A 22,993-nucleotide genomic window follows, 5' to 3' on the forward strand; every position below is an offset into this window, starting at 1 on the left:
ACCTCAGTAGTCATTATATCTTGTGTCAGGCTGGGGACAGTGTGATAATTATTTCTTTAACTATCCTCACAAACCTCAGTGTGTGCATGGAGGGTCACTATAGCCTACATAGGAGCACTGTACTGTCTCCAGAAGTAACTAGTTGGAAATATTATTGTAATCATTATTTGTTTTCATTTTCTTCACAATCGAACATCTGGTATATATACAGGTGACTATCTTTATGGAGAGAATAAATAAGCATGCTGTTTATGTATGTCTGAGAGCAAATATATTATGTTCTGGGGTTTTTTTCAGTTTTGTCCCAGACTGACATCAAAAGGGTACACAGACAGTGGCTGTCTTTTGAGAGTAGGGGATGAGGACAACAACAGCTTGAAATATGACCATGGGCATTCATAACTTAATTTTATCCCAGTTTAAACCAGAGGAGGATACACAGAAAGTGACTACCTATTTTGAGAAGGGGTAGGGTTAGATATTGTTCCCAGATATGATATATGTTTCCTGACAAGCATTTGTCTTCTCCATTTATCATGAACTAGTGTTTGGTCAGCTTTAAGCAATAAAACTGGGATACAAAGTATTTCTTCCTTGAAATAAAAAGCAGGATTGAATCTCTTTTCATTCCAGAAATAAAGACTGAATTTCTTTTCTGTATGCATGATCTTCATTCTGGCCATCACATGATCAAAAGGTTAGGAAAAGAAGCTTGAACATGCACCTCAGAGTATCTTTAGCCCCATGGCTTCTGTGTGGCAAGCATTCCCCAGACTACCATTGCAAAATTTATTTATAACAGAGTAGTTCTGGTCAGTTAGTTGAAAGTATGCAAAAAAAAAAGCAAAGATGAAGGGTAAGACTGAATTTCTTTCTTTAATCATGGTGTTCATTCAGGCTATCACTGGATGAAAAAATTACTAAAAAAAATTCTAAAATGTACCTCAGAGCATCTAGAACTCCCATGGGTCCCCAGGCTTAATGTATTTGTTATCTCCACAGTTGTCAGTGTACAGTATTGCCTAGATAGAACATGTTGCATGAACAAATGAATAACTGTAGAAAAAACTGAAGAGTAAAACAAACTTTGTGAAAAGGGAAGGAAAAAAGTAATCTGGATAGTGGGAATTGGCCAGGATGGGTTGGGCCATGGGAGGAGGGGGTGCCATGGAGCCTTTTCACCTAAGGTGCCAGTTTAGCTAAGGCTGGCCTTGCTGGGCTTCAGATGAAACTGGATTTCATACTCAGTCAGACTATCCTAGTAAATAAATAAATAAATGCTAACAATTTTAAATTACAAAGGATGTGAGACTTTTTACTAGGAACTTGTGCAATGTAGCAATATAGTGGCAAAACAACCCTGTAGGATGAGCTGTAACTCGTACAAAATAATCAGTCTTGCTAGTCAGTGCTATCTTAACAAATTTTCATTTGCACAGTGAAGATGACAGAAATAATTTTAAAACATTTTACCAACTAAATTGTTGTAACAAGTGCCATGATACACTGAGACACAAGTATGCATATGTACATAAACCAACAATTAAAAAGAAGAATGTTAAAATTTCTTACAGGTTCATAGATTCATAAGTAGGTACTAACTGCCCTTGTGGGCCATTTTAAGCCTAGTCAATTTACCATTTTGTGCTCAAATTAACCTATCATTTTGGCTAGAGACTGTCCTTACCCATCCCATGGTCGATATATATATATATATATATATATATATATATATATATATATATATATATATATATATATATATATACATATATATACATACATATATATATATATATATATATATATATATATATATATATATATATATATATATATATATATATATATATATATATATATTACCCCTAATGAGAATAACTGGGATCATACCATAGATAATTTGAGGAGACCCATGCACAGAATAAAGCATTTAGGAGCTGCCTCTGTCCAGCAGTGCAAGGGGCAGTTCTGGGATAAATGTTCTGTTTCCCATGCATAAATCCAAATTTCTCTTGACTATGGGTAGGTATTAACTTTGTTTTATGTGGATGGGGAGTCTGTTCCAGAGCAGCGGCGCTATCCTCTGTGAGATATTCCTCTCCCTCCAAACCATTCTGTTGATGTTGCAAAAGAGGTCTAGATTCCTAACCTGAGTATTTCTGATGCCATTTGATTTGTTGATTTGCAGTAAATCCATCAGTATTGGGTCAGTCAGAGGATGCATTGTATGCTGGACACAGGTTACCTCTTAGCAGTCTCTAAGATATTGAGTATAATGATAGGTCTTTATGTCAGACCATGGCATTCAGTTGTTGCATGTGTCTGGACAGATACTTACTAAATGTGGTATTATATTTAATGATTGACCTAATGAGGGCTGAGTAAAGGTGTACAATGACATTCCTAGATCTAAACACTATCTCTGTTTATAAGCTGTGCAGTATAAAAGGACTTTCTTACAACAATGGACACATGTTGGTCAAAAGTTAGATCACTGTCCACATATGTTCCCAAATTCTGAACAACTTGGTCATCTTTTAGGGGTGTATTGCCAGTGTGATAGATTCCTAGGGTAGATGACTTCCCAAGGGATAGAATAATGTATTGTTTTGGCATTTAGTTCAGTCTAATGATTTTGGCACTTATTTATTTGGGAAAAACTGTAGTACCAACAATGGATAACTTACTTATTAGGACACTACATAACTGTTGAAACATCAGCAAAACTAGACTGCGATGTGAACAATTGCATCTGGTACAAAATACCGTCCCTGCTGGTTTTCAGTACTATAGTAATGAAAGTACACAGTGAATGTAGGACAGCAAAAACATTCTTAAAGGATGCTACTATTTCTGACAAATGCCTCTGATACTGTGAGGCATGATTATGAATATGTACAAAAACCTTCTAAGAAACAACAATCTTAATTGGTACAAGATGCTTAGACACCCCCCCCCCGTCTTGGTGGAATACCTGGTGTGCACATTAGTGTAGGAACAACTGACTCCAGCTTCTCCTCATTTTGCTTATTTTACTGAGAACCCTGAAAAATAGCTCCCATAAGTTCATTGGTGCCCGGTAAAGTAATGCCCATTTTAAATATTATGACCTTATTTTCGGTTAGATGTTCATTACCCTGCTGTCACTATATTATACAACTCTTAGCTTACTTAAGTGTAGTGAAATAGGGTTCATGATAAATCATCAAATGAACTTTGATAGACAATAACATAAACAAATTTCTCTAAAATCCACTTTAAGTGAAACAACAGAAAATAAGCTTTTCTGTGGGGATGGCAAATCTCCCCTCAACTACCACGTGGGAAAAAACACCCATATCTACTTGACATATATACTAATTCCATGATCACACAAGACTGGAGAAAAGTACAGAGTTACAGTTTTCTGAAAGTGGCTTTCAGTGAAATTTGTTTACAGCATTGTCTATCAAATTGAAATTGAATACTTGTCTCAACCCGATCATGTATTATGGACAAAGAATGTGCAGTAGAAAAAAGCATACCATCTTTTTTTCTGTAATACTTAATTATAGTTGATTACATTATTATTATTATTACATTGCAAATAAAAATCACACAGCAGAAATCTGCTAAAACACCTTTTTCCTTGCCATCAAAGAATTAAGTTTCCCACCCTTCCTGCTAAAATAGGATCCCTTTTTACTACCTACAATAAATACTCCAGTTGCAAAAAAATAGCCATGAAACTGATGGTAATCCCAGTTATAATTGTTACTGTACTATACTTAATGAAAAAAAAATCCCAACAACTGCATAGTCACAATGTCATATCTGTCTGGCTTTGGCATACCCCTCAACTGTCTTGCATTTGTCAGAAAATAACGATTTTTAAACTTTAAAAATCGGGTACATGAAATTTTACTTTCAGTTTGTTACAGCTGCTTCTTCCTTCAACAGCCTGCAGCATGCTCACTGTTGTTGATGTGGTAGTACAACAGCCTGTACCATGCTCATTGTTGTTAATGTGGTAGGACAACAGCCCGCAGCATGCTCACTGTTGTTGATGAGGTAGTACAACAGCCTGCAGCATGCTCACTGTTGTTGATGTGGTAGTACAACAGCCTGCAGCATGCTCACTGTTGTTGATGTGGTAGTACAACAGCCTGCAGCATGCTCACTGCTGTTGATGTGGTAGTACAACAGCCTGCAGCATGCTCACTGCTGTTGATGTGGTAGTACAACAGCCTGCAACATGCTCACTGCTGTTGATGTGGTAGTACAACAGCCTGCAGCATGCTCACTTTTGTTGATGTGGTAGTACAACAGCCTGCATCATGCTCACTGTTATTGATGTGGTTGTACAACAGCCTGCAGCATGCTCACTGTTGTTGATGTGGTAGTACAACAGCCTGCAGCATGCTCACTGTTGTTGATGTGGTAGTACAACAGCCTGCAGCATGCTCACTGTTGTTGATGTGGTAGTACAACAGCCTGCACCATGCTCACTGTTGTTGATGTGGTAGTACAAAAGCCTGCAGCAAGCTCACTGTTGTTGATGTGGTAATATCAGTAGAGTTGCAATCCTGATATCCATTTTATTTAACATAGGGGATGAAGTTGTTGACAGAATATAGTGCAATATTGTTTTCAGTTTTGGAACTGCATGCAGCTTGAAAGAACAAGCTTAGAAATAGCCTGGTTTAATGACTGGTCAAGCACAGTTTGGCATATTTTGTCTGGGCAGAGAGACATGTTAGATCCTATGTTTCTAGTGAGATTTGGTGTGTTGTTAACTTTTCTCACATTTTGTGTTGACACCTTCAATGGCTATACACTGTGGTGAACTCCTTAAATCAGTAAAACTACAGCTTTGCCCCCCACCGCACTAGCTTACCTGTATTTGGTAACAACAACCCTAACCCTACTACTGATCTACACATTACATTACATTACAAAAAAAAACTTTCTCTAACTGTACCACTACAGAAAACAAAAAGACAGAACACACACAACACCAAACAGACAACTCACTAAATCTAAGCCCTTATCTAGTCCTTACACTAAGACTAACCTGCAAGCACTCACACATACACACTAAAAGCTATAACACAGTCTTGCACATCTTCATAACCACCACATTTTCCTGCATACTCTTACTTATATACACAATATAAAACTTTAAATCTGAAGTAGTTAACTTTATTTGTGCAGCAACCTATAGGATCTGGATCCGACCTCGGATCCGAGCCGGCAGTTTTCACAGCTTTAGATACGAGCTCCAAGCTCCTCCCCCTACCCATAATCCCCTGCCGACCCTGACTGACCTCAGATCTAGTTTGCCGAGGTTTACTTCAGCAGCTTGATCCTGAGTTCCAGGCGTTTTTCGTAAATTTTGTGAAAAAATTTAACTTTTCTACCCCTTTCCTTAACTCTTGGTGTGACTATGTTTTTCAGGTCTCTTATCCCTTAGAACCATCTTAGTTTAATTTATTTTGTTCCATATTCTAACCTCCCCCTTCCTTCGTGGTTCTGTTAGGGTTGTGTGTGTGTGTTTGGCACCTAGTGTGTGTGGTTTTTACTTTCTACTATGTCTGAGGCCCCAAAGTTAGTGTTTTCTAAGTGCACCAAGTGTGGCCATAAGCTGTCCCCAGCGGATGGCCACACTCGGTGTGTGATGTGCCTTGGGGTTGAACACCTGTCCTCTGGTTGTACCATCTGTGCAGCATTCAACCCCAGGGCACTCAAGGACCGGAGGTCTAAGCTGATTCTGGTGGGTCTACTGCCCCCGGACTCGGCTTTACCTCCGGTCCTCCCGTGGCTCCCGCTGCAGCTGCGGCAGCTGCCACGCCTGCTTCCCTTCTCCTGGCCGAGACTCAACCTCCTGCCTTAGGCCCTGAGGAGAGGGAGGCTAGGAGAGAAAGGAGGAAGGAGAAGCACCACAAGCGGCGGGCCGAGGCCTCCACTTCGGTCCCCCCGGCTAAGCGGGCTTCTCCCTCCAGGACTTCTGGGTCTCCTCCTTCTCAGATCCGGTCCCCGTGCTTTTCACCGGGTCCTGAGGAGGAGGAGACCCGATGTCCATTGAGGTCATCGAGGTGACACTCCCGCTCCGCCTCGGTGGCCTCGTCGAGATCTACCCAAAGTCTCACCGATGCAGATTTGAACCGGATGATGAGAAGATTCCTCCAGGCCCAACTGCAGATGGGAGTGCTCCTGCCTCCCCCCCTCTGGGGGGGAGCTCGACCCCCTTCTTTGCCCCGATAGCTCCTTCTCCATCCCGTTTCCCGGGTTCAGAGTCTTCGGAGCCGGGCAGCCTTGGAGCCAGTGGTGTGTCAGTGCCAATAGTCTCGGGTACTTCAAAGCCGACACTTCCCTCGAGTCTGCGGGTCCATTTCCTTTGGATCCGAGCTCTCGGAGCTGAGGGCTGAGCTTCAGATCTGGCAGTATCGGTATGTCTTCAGCTCCATCCAGGTCGGAGCATGCTGGTCCGTCGGATCCGATAGCTTCGGCACCGGCTCCGATCCATCTGTCGGATCTGAGGGAGGGTCTGCTTTCGGATCCCAGAGAGAGTAGCTCTCCCTCAGCATTCGACGTGATGGAGAGGGTTCTGTCGAGGGAATCCAAGCCCCCGGCCCTTGCCACGGCTCCACCCTGCACTCCTTCTCAGTTGGGTCCGACTTCCATCACCCGGCCTCAGGGACAGTCTGCTCTGACATCCCAGGTAGTTCTATTGGAACAAGACGTTTCTGGTGAGACCTCCTCGGGCAGCCCCCCCGAGGAGGTTCCTCACAAGTAAAGGTGCAAGAGGAGGCACCTGGACTCCCCCGAGTCCTTGACTGAGGACTCGGATTTGGAGGAAGGGGAAGGCTCCCCAAGATCACCCCCCGAAGATGTCTCATTTGGTGACATCATGGAGATGCTCAGAATAAGGAGGGGATGGTCTGCCCCAAAGCCTACCTCGGACGAATCCATGTTCCTGGAGGCATTTGAAGCAGGCCCGTCTACCTCTTGGGTGTCCCCTCCGGCTGACCCCCTGGTAGACTTGATTACTACCAGGGCGTGAAAGGAGCCGGACACTGTGGAGCCAGTCCCCAAGCACCCGGACAAAATTCTCAGCCTGCCCTCCGACAAAGCCCATTGGAGCAAAGGCCCCCCTGTAAATGCCATGTTGGTGGCGGGGGGCCACCAAGAGGGAAATTGCTCAGGAGAGTCCCTCGGTTCATCCCCCGAGCAAGGAGTCTCGGTCGATGGACCACCTAGGGAAGTGGGTGTTTAGTTTGGCTACCTTCTCTGTGAGGTCGCAGAACTACATGGCACATGTGCTATGACTGCAGTGGGACCTTATCAAAGAGTACGCTGCGTCGCCCCTCGAGTCCATGTCAGTGGAGGACAAACAATTGCACTCCACCCGGATGGCCACTCTTCGATCCACATCTAACACATCTATGCGGCTTCTGTCTCATGCCACGGAAGGAGCCACTAGAGCCAGCGGAGCAGGCCTTGTTATGAGACGTCAGGCCTGGCTCCGGCACTGTGATTTCGCGGAACCCTTTAAGGCGTCTTTCGCTAATGCCCCTTTTGATGGTTCTGCCCTCTTCGGCAAAACCATGTGAGATACTTTGGTCCAGAGCGAAAAGGACAGGAAGACGTTGTCTGCCGTCGGAGTCCACTTCTCTGCTCCCCAGAGGTCCTTCTCTAAGAACCAAAAGGGACAGAAGAATATGTGGTTCCGGAAGTCGCAACAGTCTCATCCCGCTCCGGACTCCCAGCCCTTCCGCGGCAGTGGAGGGCAGGGTGGATGCCACCCTAGAGGTAGAGGGGGCCCGCAGAACTTTGGATCCAGAGAACCCTTCTCGGACCAACCCACGCAACACCCCTGAGGGGTTGCCTGACTGCTCCACTCTGGAGGCAGTCGGGGGGTGTTTCTCGAAGCACCCAGCAGCTTGGGAGTCCATCACGACAGACCGCTGGGTGCTTCGCATCATATCCACAGGATATCAGATTCCCTTCTCTCGTTACCCATGCAGCCCCAGATACCTCCCCGATGTCCCACCCGATCAGAGGGAGGCCGCAGCAATGGAAATCCAACATTTGCTGGTAAAAAGAGCCATCCAACACATCCCCCCAGACCAGTGCAGGTCCGGGTTTTACTCCAGGTTCTTCTTGGTGCCAAAAAAGACGGGGGACTTAAGACTAATCCTCGACCTCTCTTCCCTGAATCTGTCAGTAACCAAAGAGAAGTTCCGCATGGTCACTCTTCAATCCATTCTCCCCCTTTTATGGGAGAATGATTGGATGTGCTCTATAGACCTCAAGGATGCGTACTACCACATTCTGATGGACAGGTGATCCAGGAGGTTCCTCTGCTTCCGGCTAGGAGCCAGTCATTACCAATGCAGGGTCCTCCCCTTTGGTCTCACCACAGCCCCCAGGGTGTTCACCAAAGTGTTAGCAGTGATAGCGGCCCACCTGAAGCTCCAGGGAATTCAGGTCTTCCCGTACCTGGACGACTGGCTCCTGACTGCCCCGACAAGGCATCTACTCTGTGCAGCCAGAAACTACTTTCTTCATCTAGCTCCCCGGCTGGGGATCACTATCAACATAGAGAAGTCATCTCTTACCCCAACTCAGACCATAGACTTCATAGGGGCCAGATTATACACGAACAAACTCCTAGCTTTCTTGACCTCAGACTGGCTACTAACCCTGAGGCTACACATGCAAGCCATTCTACAATCTCCAGCTCCCCCGGCGGAATTGGTCCTGAGGGCTCTTGGCTCGATGGCGGCAGCAATCAACCTATTGGCAATGGCACGTTTGAACATGAGGGTCTTACAATGGACCCTTCAGGTGCAGTGGTCCTTCCTTTACTATCCTCTGAGCCATCCTGTTCCACTCAGCAGGGCTTGCAAGAGGGCCCTCCTATGGTGGCTCCAATCCCCGGACCTCCAGCAAGGATGCCCCTTTTCTATGACCCCTCCACTAGCCACGGTGACCACGGATGCCTCCCGCCTTGGGTGGGGTGGCATTGTTTGGGCAGGACAGTCCAAGGCACGTGGAACCTCACGGAGACCTCACTGCATATCAATGTCCTAGAGATGAGGGCAGTGCTGTTAGCGTTGTAAGCACTTCAGGACCTTCTTCCTGTAGGAATGATTGCGATTCAGACGGACAATATGTCAGTTTTCTGGTACATCAACAAACAAGGGGGAACCAGGTCTTACCCACTCTGCTGAGAGGCCATGAGGGTGTGGGAATGGGCGATCTCCACCAACCGCTTTATCATAGCAATGCACATTCTGGGATGGTCCAACATCCTAGAGGACAAATTAAGTCACACCATCCTGTTACCATATGAGTGGTCTCTGAATCCTGAGATAGCGAATCGGATTTTCGCCAAATGGGGTCAACCCTGTTGCGATCTCTTTGCCTCTCCCTCAAACACAAAATGTTACGACTACTTCGCTCTCATTTCCCCCTCCGGGGAACCCCCGAGAGATGCTCTGGTGCATGCTTGGCCTCCCGGTCTTCTTTATGCCTACCCTCCTCTTCCCCTAATGCTGAAGTTTCTTCAGAAAGCCAGTCGATTGGGGAGCAGGATTATCCTCATTGCCCCGTTTTGGCCTCGTCACACCTGGTTCCCTTACCTTTGGTCTCATCTGGTGAATCCTCCTTGGATTCTGGATCCCAGTCCGGATCTAATATCCCACCCCCTAGATCTCCCAGTCCCGAACCTGGTCAACCTCAAGCTCACAGCTTGGCTGCTCCAGTTCCACTCGTAGCTAGGACTCCCGGCATCTCTTCCCCAGTTAAAGCTATTCTAGTAGCAGCACATAAGCCTTCTACTAGAATGATCTATAGCAGCAAATGGAAACGTTTCTCCATTTGGGCAGAACGCAAAAAATTTGGATCCTTTTACAGCTCCCTTACCCACTGTATTAGACTTTCTGTCAGGACTGTTCCATCAGAGGGCTAGCTCCTCCACAGTCAAGGTTCAACTAGCAGCTATCTCTCATTATCACGTGGGAAATGAACTGGGCCCTTTGATCACCACGAAATTATGCAAGACCTTTCTGAAGGGCACCTTTCTGCTCAGACCTCCAGTGAAGGATGTAATCCCTCCTTGGGATTTAACGCTGGTGCTTCAGGCCTTGACAGCTCCCCCATTTGAGCCTGCAGCTACAGTAGATCTTTAATTATTGTCATGGAAAATGGCCTTTCTTGTCGCTATCACCTCGGCTCAAAGGGTCTCTGAACTACAGGCCCTCTGTGTAAAACCCCCATACTTGACCTTTCACAACGATAGAGTTTACCTCAGGACCAATCCCTCCTTTCTTCGCAAGGTTGCCTCTGAGTCTAATATTAACCAGTCCATCAACCTGCCGGTCTTTTTTCCTAATCACCATAACAAAGGGGAATACAAATTACACTCATTGGATGTGCATAGACAACTTCGCTTCTACATCCACAGGACATCTGGTCATAGGAAATCCGACCAGTTGTTTGTCTCCTTTGCCAAATTTAACTTGGGTAAATCTGTGTCTAAAGTCACACTGTCTAGATGGATTTCACAGTGTATCCTTTTAGCATATGAAAGTTCGGGCAGGCCCGCACCTCAGGGAGTCCATGCCCACTCTACTCATTCTGTGTCTACCTTTGCAGCTTTTAGAGCTAGAGTCTCTTTGGATGATATTTGCTTGGCAGCCACTTGGGCCTCACCTCATACCTTTATCAATCACTATAAATTGGACATTATCTCCCGAGGGAGAGCATCCTTTGGCTCTGCAGTGCTCCAGAACATCCTTCCATGAAGGCCCCCCAAGACTCAGGTAGCTGGGAACTCTGTCCCATAGGTTGCTGCACAAATGAAGTTAACTACTTCAGATAAAGAAGTTATGTACTCACCATAACGTTCCATCTGAGTAGGTAAACTTCATTTGTCAGCAACTGTCCCTCCCTCCTGCCCCCTCACTTGTGAATGTTTTCATACTCAGGTCCATGGGGTTTTCCCACTTATCTTGAGAATGATAATTTTATAGCAGTCTCTGCTGTTGGGCAAACTTGATCTGAGGTCAGTCAGGGTTGGCAGGGGATTATGGGTAGGGGGAGGAGCTTGGAGCTCAGATCTAAAGCTGTGAAAACTGCCGGCTCGGATCCGAGGTTGGATCCGGATCCCATAGGTTGCTGACAAATGAAGTTTACCTACTCAGATGGAACGTTATGGTGAGTACATAACTTCTTATTCATCCATATTAGGTTCACACAAATGAGTATTCACTCATATCTGCATGTGTTCTTTTTTATATTTTACCTTTGAAATTACAACTAAAATATACAACAATCTCTAAAGCCTCAAAAAGAAGAGGTCAGTGCCTATACTAATCCATACCGCTCAACCTCTTAGAGCAAGAAATCTGGGCAAAGCCATAGATAAAATTGGGACAAAGGCCCAAAAATAGGGACAATTTTTAAATATTGTTCTTACAAACTTAGAAAGTTGATAGAATAACAGGTTTTACATTAGCATGAATTTTCTGAAGGGTATGGAGTCTGAAACTCAAATGTCTGCCATTATTTTCTAACTTCAATCTTTAATGATTTGTCATTAATTTGCCAAAAAAACACAAATATATGAAAAATTAACCAAAAATATGAGGCGAAAATCTGTACAGTTGAGAGGTACTCTATCTCAAAATTATGGAATTCTCTCCCCCTAGCTATTAGACTTATCCCAAGCCTAGCACTCTTCAAAACCTCTTTAAAAGAATATCTAAATAACACATGGCTCTGCACCTGTACAACTCCAGGTTAATCTCTGCTGTACCTCAGCTACCTAGTCCAGCCCCACCCTCCTCTCTTTCTTCCTCGCGCTTAAAACTGCCACTAAGTCTGTCAAGCCCACCCTCTCACTCAGTCTGTACTATCTTCCTGTCTCCTTTATCTCCTACTCAGTCTGCACTTTTTTTAATGTAGGATGTAGAATGACATGATCACATTTCCAATGTAACATGTTGTTTACCTCAACATACGAGAAATTTATTCTAACTCCCATCCACTCCGTGCTGTTAACCTGTAAACTTAGTTCTTTAATTTGAACTCTTAAGAAGTTTATTGTATTATAAGTGACTGCCATGTTCAAATATCCCAAGTTATACTGTCTATTGATTTTACAGGATCTTACAAGAAGTTTATTGTAATGAATTTTAATGCCATGAGTATGTTATAATGTCTTAAATTTCTGTATGTGGAGTATGTTTTTGCCAATGTTTTAAATGTCTGTATGTGGAGCTTTTCTCCCTGGGCCTCCACTGAAAATGGGTTCTGTTGACCCAGTTGGACTATCCCAGTAATCAAATGTCAAATATATATCTCTATCTATCTATATCAATCTAGATCTCTCTCTCCCCCTGCATTTTACCGAATGTACCTTTGTCCGACAAATGCAGGGATGTGATATAATGTCAATGGTATGGATGGCTGAATGGTGGATATAAGAAAAACATATCTGGTCTTCTGGATCCAAATGAACAATTTTATATTTTGTAGAATGGAAATGTTGACAAGTTCAAGGAAGAAAGTTTTCATTTGTGTGTCTCATTTACTTCAGCATAGACTAGTGAGAGACAAATACCTAAGCTACAAGTCATTATATCCCAGTAGCTTCATCCCTGTCAAACTATACTTAAGCATTAGAAGTTTGGGTAACAGATATTCTTACTGTGGGGTGAAAATCTTTGGTGTATAATAAACTAAGAGTGACAGTCACTGAGTGGTTTATTTATATATAGTTAGAGACTCCACTTTGTGGGTTTTACAAATAGCTATGCAGCAGGGAAAACATACTACAAATAAGTATCTTTCTGCTAACAGACATAAATTCAAATCCCTCAAACTTGCCTTTCTGTGTATTTCCATGTCGAATAATTAACGACACATGCAGGAACAATCCTAGATGGTTTGATTTAGGATGTGTATCTAGGAGAAAAAGGTAAAGTAAATAAACCATAAAGAAGTTATAAGGACAGAATGGTGTATTGTGTTAGTAGCTACCAAATGCCATTGTAACAGTAGTTGAGACAGTATTAAGACACTCTGCAATAGAACAGCTGATTTTCTCCCTCATATGACTGCACAGACAACAGAAAGTGCAGATAATTATACTTGTCTGTAAACAAAATATGATTTTTGTTCAGTGGATACAGAAAGGGAAAGCTACAGTAGGAGAGCCAATCATACAAACTGGCAAATAGGTACAGCAGTGCAGGCATACCCTTGTTATTTAAGTCTGAGATAATCACAAAAGTAAAGAAGTTGTAGATACATTAATAAACAAAAAATGTATTCATTCACTGATTTGATTATGCTGTGTTTTCTCTCCTCTGCTCTCTTTCAGGTTTCAAAGGCTGCAGCCGATTTAGTGGCGTATTGTGAGGCTCACGTCAGGGACGATCCACTGGTAGTACCAGTACCAGCGTCAGAAAATCCATTCAGAGAGAAAAAGTTATTCTGTGCCATCTTGTAGAACTTTATTTGGTGCAAGAAAAAATGTGTCTGTCAGGACAGGAACAGCTCAGCATTACTTATGCATGTTGTTATAAATGCTTCCAGAAAGTTCCCACTTAACACTGATTACAATTTTAAATATTTTGAAAAGCACAAGCAGTTTACTAACTGGAGATACAAATGCTTACATTTTTCAGAAAGTTAACATAAACCAGTCACTATCCAGGCTGTGGTCTTTGTTTCCTTGATAAAAAGACACTGCTGGAGGACCAACAGATTTTTTTTCTGTAAGACTGGGTTTGAGACTGGCATATGACTGTTGGATTTAAAAAAAATAATCTGGCTTCTCAGGTAAAATTTTAAAATTGAAGTGAAAGAAGGGAAATAAAACAAATTGCAACTCTGATGGGGAAAAGTTCATACTGTTGTAACCCTTTCTGCTAAACAAGCTTTCTGAAAAAAAAAACTTGACTTATTATCCCATTTTAAACTGCCCTTATGGGTTTGTATATATAAAATAACTGTAAAGCACAACTTTTTCAACAAAATGACATAAGTCAATTAAATTAATTATTATAGCTGTTATCATTACACGTGTCAAAAGCCTGAGTGAAGGTTTGATTAAAGAGGTTTAGTGGTCACTGTGACATACGTACCATTCTATAAGATTTATTGTAGTTCTTTTTCACTGGCAGATAATACATTAATTTTAAGCATGTACAAAATGCATATCTGCAACTTTTCCACTATTTCGTATTCTGTTATCTTTGGACTAAGTAATCACATGTACCAAAAATGTAAGCTGTATGCTGAGATGCCATGAATAATGTTATTTTAAGGCATAGATTACAATTTGTGAATTAATGGCAAGAGTTGATTCTACTACATTAAGACAGAGAACACATCATTTTTGTTTCTAATTTGCATCCCATGGTGACTATAGGAGAGGAAAACTGGTTTATTCTGCTGACAGTCTATGTACAGATTCAGAAACATAAGCCTTGTCTCGGGAGGGTCCTATGCCTGTCACTCTGTTGCTATTTTGGTACTTAAAATTCATCACTGAAGCAGAGAATATGCTACAGCTGCCTCTCTAAAGGGAGACGCCATCTGAATAAAACAAGCCTCCCCCCTCATCTTTTTAAGTAGGTATAGGAGGGTGGGTGTCGTTGACTTATGTGTAAATACATATTTATCAGAGCACAGCTTCACTGACTGTATTTTGTTTTTTCTTCACATTAGCAGTGTTTCAGATAGTGATTTAATTTTTCTGTTCCTTCTTTCAAAGTTTTTTCTAGGCTCCATGGAGGTTTGAAATTTACACACAGTTTTTAAAGATGTCTTGCAGTCACCATCATGATATAAGTCCTGCTTAAGACTGCATACTAGTGACATAATGCAGTTGAATGTTGTCACCAAATTCTGTTCTTAAGATACGCATAAGCTACATAACATAGCTGAAAGCTGCAATCTGAAAATTACTACATGAAGCAGAAATGAAAATAGACAATTTTTTGTCATACCATAGCAAGTACATATGAGTACAAAATATTTTATCCCTTATATACTATACAGTAAGAAGTGAAAGAGAGAGAGAGTCAGACAGACAATGTGCTGCATAAAAATGGATATACACAGTTCTCCATGTTTCATCTTTGAAAATTCTCCTGTGTATAAAAATCCATTAATTACCTCAGTCTTATCTATTATCTAAGGTGCTCTGAATTCATAAAAACAACTCCATTAGCTAATTAAAATTCTGCATAGTTTCAAGTGTAGAAGCAGTAATAATCTTTTGTGGGAGTGAGTCAAAACAGGATAAAAGATGTGAACAAAGATGGAGATATAGTGCTACACAGGACAGGAAAGGTAAGAAGAAGAGGAGAAAAATAAGGTTTGCAAAGAGAGAGCTCAGAATTTGTCTTACCTATGATCCCCTCCTTTCATATAAATAGATTTTCCAGCTTCTAAAGGCAAAATAATTGCCTTAAAGCAAACTCTTCAGATAGTAGTGTAGGCAAGAAAACAGGAGGGCAATTTTTTTATTGCTGTTATTGTCAATGCAAAAGTATTCACCCTAGAAACACTGATTAAAAACTACAAGTGTAAAAACTATTTACACAACTTGGATAATATCAGTCTGTTTCTTGTCTTCTCCTCATAGATAGGTTAACTCAAGAATAGAAAGCAAACAAAAAAGACAGATTTTTCAGAATCATGCATATGCTTGGGAATAGGGTAGATCTTCAGTGATTTCCATAGTGCTGAGTTTGTAGCATGCCTTTCCCTATAAACAGCTGCAAACCCAGAAACATGACTATAATCCCTTAATTCTCACTGCATGATCATTTAATAAAAATGGTTTCAGTGTCACTTTATTTAACATGGATGGCAAGCATATAAAGATGTACATATAAGTGTATATTCGGAGAGATTAGTGCACCAGATGGCACTGAAAGATAAGTTTTACTTTAATTATATAGCAGTCTCTGTTTTCAGCACATATCAAAGTATATGATAGATAATTGCAAAAAGATGCAGTGACAGATGCCTGCCATAGTGCACTGACTTCAGTGTCACACAAGAACACAAACCGTGATTGCCCATTGCTGTCTCTTAAACTCCTCCAATACATGTTTTGTCTGCCTATCTGGAACAGATGAGATGTACAGAAAGACAGAGCAATAATTGTCAGCAAAGAAATGTGCACAGCCTGATCATCTTTGTCATGTTCTTGGGACTGTCAGTGATAAACTGCAATCATTGTTGTCTGTTTGCAATACATGAATACTGCTTAACTCGCCTAGATTAAGTAAACTTTTTTTTGTCAGATTGCTAACTTGTGCAGTTGCAGCTACAAGTTTACAACAGCATACTCCCAAATGTCTTTTACATTGAAATATAGATACTATCATTCTGAGCCTTTTTCTTTGTAAAACTGCAACATGGTTATAGAAAAATGGCCCTTTCGTTGATTTGTCTGGTGCCTGTTTTCTGAATCATAACTGAATCAAATAATTGTTACAATAACATACTAAAATAAGAAGAGATGATCAGAATACTAAGTAGGGGAGTAATGTCACACTTTATACAAGTATCGCCCTAAGCAAGTATCCCGCATTGATTTTTTCATAGTCTAGCATTTTGTACTGTCCTGCATTCTTATTGTGGAGACTGAAAGGCTTACAGTAAGTGAGAAAATGCATGGGTGGGAAGAGGCAGATGTCAAAAATTAGGTATGCACACTTTCTACACTGACATAATTGCATGTGATATGCTAGTGAAGGGAGAAATTACCTGAATGGCAGATCACAAAAGGTGATGTCATGCAGTGTAAGGGTCTTTAGGACTCGCATACTTAGATTTCACGCACAGAGGGAATGAACAGATACTACAAGCAGTGAGAATAGCCATAGTATGACAGCAGCGATAAGAAACCAAATAAATAATTCCTGTGTACGCATGTGTGGACTAGGGGAAGCTTTGTCCTCTTTTCTCTGGCTGCCAAAAGGAAACAAAACCAGTATGTCCATGGCACCACTTCCAAGTAGCTGTGTGGATTAAACTGTTACATCTCTATGTAGGAGTATCCTCACAGGTGCAGTCCATCTGACCCTACCAGGTCATAATGGATCTGTGCTGATGCACATTATCTTTAAATAAATATTTAAAATCCCTCACGTATGGCAGGATTCCAAAAATGCATAGCTCTATGCTACTTTCAGGAATTTGCCCACATTTGATAATATCTGGTGCCTGAAAATACCCATTATAAAGTGAAGTGTTTCATTATATGTGTAGTAATAACCATGACTGTAACAGAGTTTAAAATAGGATGCTTGTACGGAACACAGCAGAGAATTAGCAAAATAAGTCTTGAAAATAAAAAAGTGGATTATTTAATGCAATAAATGAAATCACAGATTAAGTGCAGTTCAACCATGACATCTGCTCATTCCTGTACCTAGAAAGGTAGCATGCAGGTATTCTGCAGACTACACTTAGATTCTCACACATAGCCATACACTAGGACAGAGTGATAGGAAGAGCTAACTTAAGAAAAATATACCAGGATGACATCAGAATAGGCAGAAATGCCTTTGGAAGTAATGCACTAGAATGAAATCATGCATGGCGAATGCCTCCAAACTGCAGTAACATTGTCACTTAGCTTTCTGTAGTCTAAGAATACTACAATAAATCTAGTCCAGTTCTTGTCCTACCCAACCTGAAAAACACTGCCCAAAAGAAGATGTTAAAGGGCATATTCTTGACACTACCTACTTATGCAAACCAGTAAGAGATGTCTGTAAGAAAAGCAAGCATATATGGTCTGTCCGTGAAGTCTTGCTTTGCATCATGACTTAACCTGTTTATTGTCATTTTATAATGTCAGCTGATAACAATCTTTGCATTTTACTTATTTTGTATTTTTACATTTGTTAACCAGCTAAGCACTCTAGTCCAAGGACCCTCTTCAGGAATGATCTGGGCCAAAACATCTCAAACATAATAGAAAATTATAATGAAGTTACTATAGACATATACTTTTCCATCAACAGCATACGTTGCATCAAGTACAATTAATTCTACATTAACTTGTGACTAAACGTCTGACACAATAGATCACTTCACATCAGTAAAAAGGATAAGTTTAGGACGTATTATAGATGTTAAGGATAGTGGGCAGGAAGTTAGACAGTAAGAAGGCAGAGTAAGTGTATGTAGTATTAAATGTTAGCTATGTAGCTAGAAAGTATCACTACAAGCTGTGTATGGATATGTTTACAATGACTCTTGGTTAGTGAATCCCTTTATTTGTCCAGAGTTGGTAACTCATTTACACAGTATTAGAATGTACCTGGGATACAATTTAGGTTAAACATGATTAATGTAGCATGAATATTTGCTTTCTTCTAGGAGATTTTTTTTTTTTGAGGAGATTCCCAAATCTGAGTTAGTTGTTTGCATTTTGTATGTTTTGGGATGGCTATTTCAGTTTGCCGATCATTTTAATAAAGGCTATTTCAGCTACTGCTATGGTGAAAGGATATCTATACAGAATGGTTTCATTTAGGCTCATATCTGAGCATGAGCAATTTCTAAATTGAAGTTTATTCTTTATTGGTGGGCAGTAGCTGTAATCTGTTAGCTTCAATGTCAGTGTATGTTTTATCTAGACATTGCCCTAGCAGGGTCTGATAGTCATTTAGCGTTATTAATGATTGCGCAGTGGTGCTCATTAAAAGGTTTGAGTTAGATGAACCTTAGTATTTTATTTTATGGGGGGGGTTGTAAAATGTTTATGCTTTGGGTTGGTTATAGGGCAATGATAGGAATTGGGTATTCTATTTGTGGTGGTAGAAAACTGCCGACAATGGCTTGTCTTGCTTGGTTAAAGAGTAGATAGGTTAGTTAAAGCCAGCTTTAGCTGAGTTGATTCTGTTTTTCATATATGGTAGGAATGAAAAGTCTCTTAGACGTGCCTGGTAAACATTACAGTTATTTTTAGTTTTTTTTGTTTTTTTTTGTATTGCGACATATGTTTTGTAACTAGTTCCATAATTTAGCATATCTTTCCAAAAGATATTTTTAAATCACTGAGTATTAGCCCTATGCCTAACTAGAACTAAGCAATCCACATAAATAAAATTGTTTATATTAGCCCTGAGGGGAAGTTATTTACAAACAGTGAGAATGGAAGTGACCCCACTGCTGAGCACTCTGGAACCCCTTTCTGACAAGTACAATTGATTGTGTGTGGAGAGATCGATGTGACTATGAAGGTTCCATTGTTTAAGTTTGAAATCTAGAGGCATACTTCCTCAGAAACATGCCACAGTATTAGTTTGAATTAATAGGTTATGATCTGCACATTTTAATGTTCCTCTTAGGTCTACACATATAGGGCTTGATTCCAAAAGACTTGCTCTCGGTATAAGTGACCACTTACACTGAGAACGAGTCTTTCGAAATCTGGTCCCTGGCCTAAGCCTTTACATAGACAGGCCTTACACCAAAGTTAGTAACTTACATTGAGATCAAGTCTTTCAGAATCAGACTTAAACTGACAGCAGCTCTTTTAGAATCTGGCCTATAGATCCTGTTCTATGTTGGAGTAGATTTAATTACTAAATGATAGCAGTTATGTTGCTATACTTGGACCTAACACCATGCTACCTGTTAGATAACATATCATATTGCAGAATATTCTCGCATTTAGTTACAAAAGATTTTCTTAAGAATTTTTGCCAGAGGGTTCAAATTTGCAACTGGACAGTAGTCTTCTGCTGCCATAGGACTACTTGTCTTGGTCAAAGAGATGATGGCTGCGTGGTTGAATTTATTTGGGAATATGTGCATACCAAGTGAAACATTAAAAATGTAAGCTAGACCACCTTCTTTCCCATCCCTAACACCAAAGAACAGATGATGTGTCAGACTATTTGAAACTGGTCGCGCAGTTCATTAATGTATTCCTTAATTTATTTCTTTGACTGATTTCAAGCCAAAAAGTGGCTAATTAAGGAGCATGTGCAAAGGTTTCTTAGTTGTAACTGAGTTGAAAGATTAAGTATGTGGGTTTTGAGGGACTACAAGTGTTATATGCAGTGTCATTAAGCAGATTTAGTTAATCTGGGGTGATTTTACTAAGGTATATTATCTGAATGGTAAGGGTTTTTACTATATTCCAGAAATGTTTTGATTGTCTCTAACAGGATAGTCTCCTTGCCTGACAGTATGTGAACTTAGCAACATTGCGTTAGTATAGACTCTAGTGGTTTGCCTTTTTTTTGTAAAGGATGTTTTTATCTTCAATATCCATCCTCCCAAAACTTATCATAGGAACAAAGGGACATAAGAACACAGGAACAATACTACACAACTGATCAAAAGAATTGTAAGATGCCTAGCCTTATCAGTAGCATAGCTAGGGCAGGGTAAGTGGGACAACTGCCCTGGGTGCAAAGCCAGTATTGCATTTGTTGTTAAACCTGAGTGTTGTAGCACTCCATGTGTGTTCTGAACTGTGGAAACCGCTTGCTACATTGTAGCAAGTAGTTTGCTACAGTTTAAAAGGAAAAAAAAAACTTTTTAATTAAAACATGAGCACTGTAGCACTCCATGCATGCAGGGTTTAAACTGTATCAACTGCTTGCAACATTTGTAGCAAGCAGTTTGCAGCAGTTTAAAAAAAGAAGAAATTATTATTTTTTAATAAACTATGCAGGAGGGACAGAGTACAGAAATGGGGCCTAAATGGCTGGAGTAGGAGGGAGGGAGAGTGTGTCATGAATCTGGCCATCTGGTTGGTGTGCCAGTATAAGGAATGTGTGTTTTTTTTTCTTTTTCCAATGAAGGTGGGGGTGGATCTCACTGTAATAAGCCAGTTGGCTTAATACAGTAAAGTGCCTTTTTTTGGCTCTTCACTTGAAGTGCGGAGAGGCTGTGGGGTGCTGGTTCATGGTACCAGCAATGCATCTGACCCTTATACACTATTAGGTAGACACCTAAAGTTCTTGCCAACCTTCACATGCACTTAATAGTGCATACACCCAAAATCAGGCAGGGCTTTACATGATAAGCCGAGTACATATTTTTCTACCAATCAAATTGTCACGACTAGCCTTAAAGGCAGCCAAGGTAGTATTTTGCTGCGCCTGCACTGTCTGTATGTGTAGAATGCAAGGAGCAAGCCGTCCGTCCATCCTGTCAGTCTTGTTTATTTGTTGATGTAGAGATGGGCCCCTAGAATGGATTATTGTAGAGCCACTTGTTTTGCAAAGATATAGGAGGTCAAACAGGGCTGTATCTTTCATGCCCAAAAAGTGAGACTCAGGTGACCTCATAGTATCCAGTAGACTACTAAGTATAAAGAAAGAATTGATTTAAGACCTTTAATTTTCTTGGTTAAAAAATATGGTCCCTTTCCAGTAAAGCAATATTCTTGGATTTGTATTTTGCTGGTTTAGACTGGGGGCAATCCATGATGCCTTTCATCTATGTAGATTTCCTAGTGGTATAGCTTCCTTGAATAGGAATTAATAAGTCATACAAAACAAATAAAGGCAGTGTTAGGGTCAGTGACATAAAATAAGAAGGTACAGTCAGTCATATCAAGCTCAGAGAATGAGATGTCCTTAAAGGATTTGGATACTTTTCTACTAGCTATAAACAATGGGCACAGTTTCTTAGCTTTTAGTGATCAGGTAGCAAACAAAGGATTGCCATCGCTCAGTTCATCTGAAAGCATCTGTATCATGTATATGATTTCCGAGATATTTCTAAAAAATGTCTAATCATGGAGATTGTTTGGATTTGCAGTTCATCTTAGCACCATGGTTTGCCAACACAGTTAAGCTGAATGAAACTAAGTCTGGTAGGCTACAAATAGTAGGGTTCAGTGCAGTCCAGAATTACATATCCTAATATTACTGGCTTGTTATGTTTGGTGAGTGATAGTATTTTTGTCAAGAATAGTCTTTATAGTCACAGTAGTTGTGCCATGGGTGGTTAGAATGTATAAGGTTGTATCATAAAGGTTACCGTGAGAACCAACTAACGTTTAAATGAGTAAGTAGCTTGAGATGGTACCAATTTTAATGCCACCCCTACAATTAGTATTGTGCTAGGGCTAGCATCTTTATAAGTGTCAGTATACCTTAACCCTATATATGGGGCTCTGCTTCTGAAGCTAGAATTCTAGTTGTGTCCATTTGCTATTTATGCTACTAATGTTAAGGCTACCAATTGCAAGATATTTGCTTTGATGGTGGGAAGGAGTGGTATTATGGCTATTTTGAGGATTACATGGGGTGATGTGTCATTATTATCATATGTTTTTTGGGAGTTTGATGTATTGCTCCTGTTTATACAGTCCTGGGTGTCACTGTGTATGTAAATCAGGGTTATCAAGGACTAACCATCGAGGTGGCTGATATACATCCATTGGAAGAAAGAAATAAAACTGGCTACAAAACACACTGTGTTGAAAACAACCAGTAACTAAAAAAAATGAAATGTAGCAATACAAAGTCAGTAATATTAATGCCTCTTAAAACAAACATGCTTTTGCACAAGCTTCGTCATTTCAGATAGACAAAAAATATTGTTACACACCCATTATCATACAATATCCAAGGCAATTAATTAATTAACTAATTTTAATTACAACTGTCAGCCTCAAAGAGGGTCCTGATCAAAATTTTCACCAATTCATATCTAAAAAAAATTGCAATTTGCATTGCTATTTGGTTCAGATTTCAGTAACACATCTGTGTGGTTCCCAACCTGTGAGATTTTAGCTACAGTTTATAAATATGAAACCTCAACTTACCTGTAAGATCAGGATCAGACATGTACATGAATAATACATACCTCATTGCTTGTCTTTCAATAGCTTGAAGTTAATAAATAACTGTTGCCTGCAAGGACCTCAGTTTTTTCTACGTTAAGATCACTGCACAAACCACTGCCAATATAAACTAAGCCCCAAGATGTATAATTC

At 40.8% G+C, this 22,993-nt stretch overlaps 1 protein-coding gene across 1 annotated transcript in view; it reads left to right on the forward strand.

The window, feature by feature from the left end:
- GNG4 (G protein subunit gamma 4) overlaps positions 1-22,514 on the forward strand; it is a 938,259-nt gene extending 915,745 nt beyond the window's left edge. The window contains exon 5 of the mRNA XM_044075815.1: positions 13,376-22,514. Within this exon, the coding sequence (XP_043931750.1) occupies positions 13,376-13,504 (129 nt within the window). The 3' untranslated portion in view covers positions 13,505-22,514. The remainder of the gene's footprint in view (positions 1-13,375) is intronic.
- The last annotated feature ends 479 nt before the right edge of the window (positions 22,515-22,993 follow it).

This window comes from Protopterus annectens, chromosome 1.part1 (genome assembly GCF_019279795.1).
Source record: "Protopterus annectens isolate FY-2018-M chromosome 1.part1, PAN1.0, whole genome shotgun sequence".
NCBI classification, from domain to species: Eukaryota; Metazoa; Chordata; order Ceratodontiformes; family Protopteridae; genus Protopterus; species Protopterus annectens.